Consider the following 9015-nt stretch of genomic DNA (forward strand, 5'->3'; position numbering starts at 1 on the left):
CGCGTAAAACCATTTTCAAAGAAATTAAAAAAAAAATTAAATGAATTTCATACATATATTACTGTTCAGGTATAAGTCCAGCACACAGTATGTAATTAATTAATAAAATACTGATCGTCAAGAGGAATTCCCTAAACAGCAAAAGCATGAATGACAAAAATACCAGTTTGGTAGCGCACAGTTGATTTTTTTCTTTTCATATTTCACTTTCAACCCATTCTCAGGTCAATTAATCAAATGAATGCGCATTACTCATCGATAGAAATTAATGTTCTTCCCCTCCACGAAGACTTGTGGGAAGTGAGAAGACGTTAAAGGTACTCCAAAATACATATGTATCAAATAAACAAATAAGCAAATTTTCTATATTTGCAGTTTTTGCATTACTTGTAAAAAATTAATTGAAACAGTTGTGGTACTTCCCCGCTGAATATTTTGAAGTAAAATACAAAAATATATGTATGCAAGCATATGACTGATAACCCACTGCTTATCAATTGCAGCAAAGCAGCATCAAGACAGAAATTGAATCTATATTTAAGTAGCGAAATTTGCTTGGTAGACATCATTCAATAAAATTGATTCAAGCGAAAAGTGACAGAATTGTAGGTCTTCTAATAGAAGTCGAGTTTTAAAGGGAAAATACTTTTAAGGATACTCTCCAATTTAATTTCAAAAATGTCTCGTCAGCTCATCCACTTCGTTGCACTAGCAATTGGTAAGGCGAACAATCAAATATCAAATAAAAATCAAATCAATAAATATTGCATTTTTCACTCCTCCAGCACTACCCGCCTGCTTTGCCATCACAATACAACCGCGCAGCTCTTGGAATGCGGCAGCAGCTCGCTCGCCAGCGCGCATTAGCGGCAAGGTCGACTATGTTATCATTCATCATTCGGATAATCCGAATGGTTGCAGCACACCGGCCGATTGCAAGCGTCTAATCAAGAACATCCAGAGTGATCATAAGGGGCGTCGCAAATTCAGTGATATCGGCTATAATTTCATAATTGCCGGCGATGGCAACATTTATGAGGGACGTGGCTTTGGCTTGCAGGGATCGCATGCACCCAACTATAATCGCAACAGTATTGGCATTGTATTTATTGGTAACTTTGAAAGTGAGTAGCTAGAAGTTGTTGGACTTTGTTGGTGTGCACTTTGATTGAGATAAAAAATCTTTTTTGCATTCCTTTTTTTTGTTATTAGATACCACTCCTTCGCAGACAATGTTGCAGAATGCCAAAGATCTAATTGAGCATGCAGTGCAGCAGGGCTATTTGAAAGACAACTACACACTGCTGGGTCATAGGCAGACGAAAGCTACAGCTTGTCCAGGACAGAAATTGTATGATGAAATTAAAACGTGGCCACATTGGAAGAGCATTTAAATGCATAGCTACATATGTACATTCATAGTATGTGCCAGATATTGAATGTGAAATTATTTCCATATCTTTGAAGTGGCTCGAGAGTACATAGTTAAGCTAAAAGAGAGTATATTAAAGTGATAACAATTGCATTGAAATATATATTTATAAACTAATATTTAGTTGAACAAAGGTAATTCAATTGTTTTACTAAGGAAATATTTAGTCAAAGATAGGTAAATAAATGGAAAGGCGATTCAGTTTTGTATCGGAGTGATCTTCAGGCGGTTAACATTGAATGAATGTAGCCTCCCTAACTGTACTGCAACCGCTTTGGACCAAAACCATTTTAACACCGGCTTACAAGACAATATTCGTAACTGAGAAACAAGCATTCAACTTCTAATAAAGGCATTCTGGTAGAGCTTTATCAATAACAGTTATCATATTTTCTGTGTGCAGTTCGATAGACTTCAGTCAGTTTTATATATGTACATATATATTTTTAATATTTTTCTTATTTGAATTAGTAAGTAGGTATTAACTTCGATCTCAAAAAATATAAGAATCAAACGCAAAATAAATTTCAGTAATATCTGGGTTTAAAGCTGTATTAAAAGATATGCCAAAAACGTTGGCGTTTGAAAGTAGACCAGAAGTTGTGTTTCCAAGAATCGAGCACGGAAGAGCCATAGTGTCAAAGGATCAGAATTAAGGGGTTTTAGAAGATCTCCTTTTTTAACTAAACCAACTGGGGTTTTGGATGTTATATGTACATATGCATGTATGTATGTATTTGCGCAACGTACGAAAAAAATATGAATTGTGTTCGTGCTATGTGATAACACTGTGCACGAAAATGAAATTTTTACTTTGAACAAGCCGACGACCAATTTACCAAGTGCAGTCAATTCGAATACGCTGAATTCAGTAGTGATAGTCATTTTTCTAAGCTAGGTCATTTAAATGAATAATACCAAATTAAAATTTTTGGGCGGGACCCGTTTTTGAGTGAAATCTTATGATTTTAGTGATGGCTCTCGAAATTAGTATTTGGGGTTTTTTTTTTAAATGGGAGTAATCCGAGTTTGCGATGCGACAAATATTTAGTACAGCTTTCATACAAAAAGAAAACTTCCAAAAATTACCGAAAAGCGCCAAAAACAATGATTTATGTATGAAAATAGCACAATATTTGTATTTTTTTTTATAAAAATACGTTCTAAAGCGACTTTAAACTTGTCTAGATAATATATTTCAGTCAACGTCAAACATTTCGCCTCACACAAAGTGGAGGGACCTACAGTTTACGCCTAGTTCAAATGGCGATGGTACTTTTATGAAAAGCTGTTTTCGGAGGTTTGGCAATTACGATTTCTAACTTGATTATAATTTTCGGCTAAAGGCTGGTATGCAGCTCTCGATAAAACGGCCAAGAAAAAAATTGCCATTATTTCGTGTGTGTGTGTCCAAGGAATTTTGCCAACTTCTACTCACCAGCATGTTGCCTCGCTCTTTCCTCAAGAAATAATGGAACGGGCATATATTTTTGTTGCAAGCATGGGCTGCCTTGTGCTCTTTTTTCACAAAAAAACTTTATAAAACCCTAGTAGAAAGCGTAGCAAATTTCTTAAGAACTGCGTACTGCCCCAAGAAAATTTTTCACAAGAAAATTCTTATCCATGTCTTGTACGTCATTTTATATGGAGTTTTTGGTTTTATTGAGAGCTGCATACTGGCCTTAAAATAGTAGGTAAGTAACTTCCATCTAGGACGAGAAATTCCAATTTGATATTCTTTCGATTTGTTCCCTAAAATATTTTGTAACCGAATGCCATGTATAAAAATAAAGTATATGTTTCCAAACTAGATATTCTATCTCTTGTGATGCTGAAGACCACGGTTTCCAAGCCATAGTCATACTTTTAAAATTAACGGTAATAAATAAAAGTTCCTAATTTCCGAACCTCAAATATAGTTCTATCAAAACTTCCAATTAGCAGAGACACCGGCCACCATGGCTTCCAAACTGCATAATCAAGTACAGTACGTATAGGAAATTTGATTCAAACTACGTATCCATATATATACGTTAATTAATGTACATTAGGCTGGATCCACTTTGAATTGAGTGAAATAAAGGGCACTTGATTGTATTGTATTAGTGATATTATGTTGTCTTAGGGCCAATGTAATATTAATTGGTCACAAAAAATAAAAAAAAACACAATTCTTATCTTCAGTCTGTGCAATTGATTCAAGAGGTCAGACTTTTAGACAAAGTAACATTGATTTCTAATAACCAATAACTGATTGAAACAGTATCAGTTTTAAGGCCATAAAATTAATTATCCCATTTTTATACCAATTTTATTCAATAAGACGTCAAGTTGTCGATGTATAGTATTTACAAAGGACGTACAAAAAGTATTTTTTCCACGTATAAACGATTTTAGTATCTCGCCAATTTAGTAACCAAGTGAATAAATGTAAAAAATGATACGATAATTATTTCAAATTCAAATTTGAGGTTTTGTATGTTTAAAGGAGCATAGCCGTGGTCACTACTCGGTTCAGACAGTTCTCAAAATGATGGTAAACGGTGTCAATGTAACTTATTCGGGATTAGATATCGTCTGATAGTGAATTCGAATATGAAGATACACTAAATAAGAGTAGGTGGAGCCACATCTATATTAAATACATTCTTTGATTCTTTTTATTTAATCTACCCTATTTAAAACAATTGGCCGAAATTACTTATTTAGTGACCACAGTAGAACAAAGAACTGACCCAGAGATATAACTTAATAAGTTTAATCATGTGAAAAAGTGGTTGTACCAAAATACAATATCTAATCATTGAATAATCCAGGAAAATGTTTGAAGGCGGCTGAAACTGGATAGTAATGAAATGCTTCAAGCTTGAATCAAACATGTGACTACCTAGCTAACTCTTCTACATTATATTTTTAAGTCATTTTTAGAATTGAAGAAAAACTTTCGTTGAAAAAACCATGGATACATCAATTTTTTTGCCATATCTTTGACAAGTCATTCGCCATATTAAGGCCAAGATTTACAGCTGTTGACTAAAAATGATTATAATAACTCTAGGATGAAACTCCCCCAGATTACAGCAAAAATTACAAATTTTTTATTCATAAGAGTGTATTTTTATATAATATGCGTAGAACGATAGTTCAGTAGACCCTGTCTACACTTGATGTGAAAAACTTTGCAAAGCAAGGAGGCAGTTGGCGAAATTTTTCGAACTCGGCACAGACCCGTAAACCGTTGTAATCTAAACATATTGTCGCTACCATGTCAAACTATCGAATGTGAAAATCGGTAGTTTTCAGTAGAGCAAAGAAACTGTTGTAAAAAATGTTGTTGTCATTAGGAAAAAGTGTGGGTTTGTTCGACGATTCGATAGTTTGCCATGGTAGCGACGATATAATAAAATTGTAACCTGATCTGAAACATCTATACATGATAGATATTAAAGAAATTTAATAAGGGGTTTTTTATTAGAGCAATAGAAGCCAAATCAACAATTTTTAGAATTTGTGTCTGTCTGTGCGTCCGTCTGTCTGTTCGTCCGTCCGTCTATCTGGCTCTCTGTATGTATGCTCGCGCATCACTCGAAAACCTATGCATAAAATTGAATACAGTTTTCCTCGTTGTATTGCTAGAGATCTAGCTTAAAATATAGTAGGGAAAAAAATTATAGAGTTGCCACCCATTTGTAAATTTCAGTTTAAGCAAATAGATAAGATAAAGTAAATCTTGCAATAAGGATATCAAAAGAAAGAGGTTTAAGAAGGCTTACAGCCGAAAATATTTTTGTGGAAGTTGCCACATGTTTAAAAATTTTCATTTAATTTAATTGATAGGATACAACTAATATTGCAAAATGGGTATCAAACTGAGGAGGTTTAGGAAAGTTTGCTGCCGATAATATTTTTGAGGAGGGTTGCCACCTGTTGGAAGAATTGTATATAATTAAATTGCTAAGATAAATGAAATATTACAATACGGGTATCAAACAATACAAAAATACTTTTAAGGCGCACTGAAGCACGCCAGGTATTTGCTAGTGTTAAATGAAATTAAGAATACATGGCTGGATCGTTCTTAAGAGAATAATTATTTTTGCAGTTTTTAGATTGCTTGTTCATATTAAGTAGATACTTATCACTTCCCCTGTGGCTGAGTGCATCAATGTCATTTTAAGGGTTTGGAATTATTATATAGGCCTTTCATTAAAATCTATTAGCTTTTCCATGTAATCATTAGCCATATTGTCAACTGTACCCTATAGCTTTTGCTAAAATCACAGTTCAAGATAACATCATTTAGTGATTTTATTTATATAAGTAAGTATTTAAAATTCATTGACTCATTTTAAATGCCAATCATGACATCAAAAAGCGTTCCAAATAAGCTCAGGAAGCTTGTAAATTCTAGCCACATCAGTTAGTTGCCATAACCGACGACAGTTGAAAGTGTTACGGCACGCTTTTATGTGACCAAATGCATATGAATCAATCCTAATCCCGCATCAATCAAAATGCACTCAACATTCATAACTACAAATGTATGCAGTCATACTTATCTACATATGTATGTACATCGACTCATTTTTGCATGCAAATGCAATAAAATCAAAGTAGTGTACTGAGGTTTGGAAAATCTAGCTCTGACATATTTTCAAACCACGAAGTGTTGATTCAATAAAAAGCTGATTTTAAGCCATATAACATTTGGATGATTGTGTGTATATTTATGTATGTAAATTCACATATACTTAAGTAGGTATGCATATCGTCAGTGATACTGTAAAACGTTCTATGTCACTTATTACCTCTGGTGCTTAATTGATCTGGTATCTGTATCTCATCGCTTCTGGCAATCGTTCATCTTTATCAGCCAACGGTAGATTAGGGTTTAACGATTTACAGATGGATTCCGGTGCACGTAAGAGACCATCTAAGTGTAAAGGGCACTAATAGACAAAGAACGTTTTGCAGTATCACCGACGATATACATCTCCTTCTTCTCCTTCCAGATCGATCGATTTTGCCCTCTGTGAGAGGCCCTTAGAGAAATTCACAATAAAGGCAAAACTCGCACAAGATCCAAAGGGTGGCACGTATGCTTATCATGACTAACCAAGGACCTCGAAACTGCGATAAATCTCTACCTTAAATTACAGGCAAGCGGCCATGGAGTCAGAACAAATCCTCTGGCAAAATTGTAAGAGATAAGATTAAGTTACCTCAAATCAAAAGGTAGACATCTGTCTTGCCAAATTTAAGTTTCCAGACCACACGAAACCCGACTTACAGCTTGGAGAATGACTTTATCACACAGATTCCTTCGAGAAGCCAATGGGAAGAAAAAATGATCTTGGGAGCTTACTCTAACTCTACTGCATTATATATCAGAGGCTCCAAGCTGGAAGACAGCCGTGAAAGTGATCTTCTTATGCTTACTACGGTGTGGTTCAAGCTGAGCTTATATGCAGCGATCAAGGAAGTCGCGCTGTGGCTGATTAGGGCTAATCTTAATGTAGAAGAAGTCATAATTTTCAAGCCCATATTAAATCTATAGAATGCTGCTCTACTGTCTCTAAAGCCATTGCACCACAAGGATGATTTGGGTTCCAGTGTGTATCAGATATGTGTATCAGGTATGTGTATCAGATAATTGTGAGGCAGCTGAGTTGGCCGATACAGGCAAGCACCTTCCTGCCATAAATACGTCCCATGAAACGGGTATCCACCTTTCATTTTACAAGTAGTAACTTTGTTTAACTAACAAACAGAAGATGCAGCAAAAACCGAACATGTGCGCTAACACGTCAAATATGACGCAGACTCGACAAGAATAGATCCGACATCATCATTCTTCTCGAAAGCCCTCATCTCCAGTTGACCGTTGGAATCATCGTAACTAGTCACTGAGTCTTGATATGTATGAAGACCCTCACTACAATCGAACCTAACCTAACATTGAAGTATTGAATGATTTTGTTTACCTAGGATCCAGCATTAATACCACAAATAATGTCAGTCTGGAGATTAAACGGAGAATAAAAATTGCAAGTTGGTGCTACTTTGGGCTCGATAACCAATTGAAAAGCAAAGCCTGTAGTAAGTTCTATTGGTCCCATTCGCGTAACAGATGTGTTCCAAAGAAGATCGCCTGTATAAGTCTTGCAGTGACTTACACAGAAAACCAGTTTGACTCTCTACGGCTGACGTGTTCGAGCTGGCAAAGTTCATAGCGGAAAAAGCGATTGAAGGCAAAACGTTGGCTAGGTGGCACAAACTAATACTATCAGGTTGTTACGCTAGATGTAAAAAACGCATTTAAGTGTTTCTTCGAAGGAAATTCTTCACGCATTACGAACTCTAGAGGCCTATTATACCTGGAAGCCACCTTTACTGTACAGAAGTAGTGGCGATTGCGAAATAGTCAATTACTGCGGCACAAGAATAGCTATGTGCGAGATCCCTCACACTTTAAACGCACAGCAGTACTTATAAGCAGCAGCAAAAAATTGGACGGTGTAACACTAACTGCCGGAGGGAGTGTAATCGCATCAAAGCCCTACGTTAAATACCTCGGGGTATTAATAGCCCATCGCCTATGCTTCCGAAATCATCTCAAGTACGTCTACGAGAAGGCGGCTAGAGCGACGTCATCTCTATCCAAACAATGGGGGATCGAAGCAGCAGTCCAGACTAGTACTATCAGGAGTAGTTAGATCCATAACCTTGTACGGAGGTACAATCTGTTCCGACGCATTTAAACGCTAATCGTACGTTCAGGGTATGAATGCAACTTATTGCCTAAGCGCTGTAAGAGATGCTCTGCATACAGAACAGTTCGGAAGACGCAGCACTTTTCATCTCCGAGATACTTTCACTTGACCTCTTGGCAAATGAAGGAGTTCAAAAAAAGCTAAGCACGAGGAACACGAAATTCGCACCTCTTTATTGAGACTAGACCGCATATCGCAATGGCAAGCGAAGTGGGATAACACATCGCCTCGTGCCTAATATTGATATATGGATTAATAGACAGTACCATGGGGTAGATTTCTACCTAACACAAGTCCTTAGCGGGCATGAATGCTGTAAGGCCTACCTTCTCAAAACTACCCTACTTCAGCTACCGCCTCAAAAACGCCCTATATCAACATTTTTCCAGTTGAGATAAGGCGTTTTTGAAAACAATTCAGAGATAGGGCCTTCTTCAATCAAATTCTGAGATAGGGCGTTCTTCAATCAAATTCTGAGATAAGGCGTTTTTCAACCAATTCGCGAAGTAGGGCCTTCTTGAGCCATTTTCTGAGATGGAGCGTTTTCGAACCGACTACCGAGATATGTCGATCTTCCACTCAGCCGTCGATATGCTCAGGCTACTCATCTTGCTTTTATGACAACAAAATATGGTCTTATTGCCTACTATATATAGTACACAAAGATATACTCATATGCCAGCTTACCAACTAAAAATTGCACACATATATTTCTGCGCGATTTGTATTTATTTATATGCATAAATATTTTGGATATCTGCAAGTTGCAAATTTTGCTTTTCCTAATGCAAATATGACAGCTGCAGCAAT

At 36.3% G+C, this 9015-nt stretch overlaps 1 protein-coding gene across 1 annotated transcript; it reads left to right on the forward strand.

Annotated features, from left to right (window-relative positions):
• Nucleotides 1-557: 557 nt before the first annotated feature.
• LOC118746602 (peptidoglycan-recognition protein SB1-like) lies at nt 558-1570 on the forward strand. The gene is made up of 3 exons (XM_036480449.1): nt 558-718; nt 786-1124; nt 1213-1570. The coding sequence occupies exons 1-3, from the start codon at nt 679-681 to the stop codon at nt 1392-1394; spliced, it is 561 nt and encodes a 186-aa protein (XP_036336342.1). The 5' UTR covers nt 558-678; the 3' UTR covers nt 1395-1570.
• The last annotated feature ends 7445 nt before the right edge of the window (nt 1571-9015 follow it).

The sequence above is a fragment of the Rhagoletis pomonella genome, unplaced genomic scaffold, assembly GCF_013731165.1.
Source record: "Rhagoletis pomonella isolate Grant_MI unplaced genomic scaffold, Rhpom_1.0 Rhpom_scaffold_00011, whole genome shotgun sequence".
NCBI classification, from domain to species: domain Eukaryota; kingdom Metazoa; phylum Arthropoda; class Insecta; order Diptera; family Tephritidae; genus Rhagoletis; species Rhagoletis pomonella.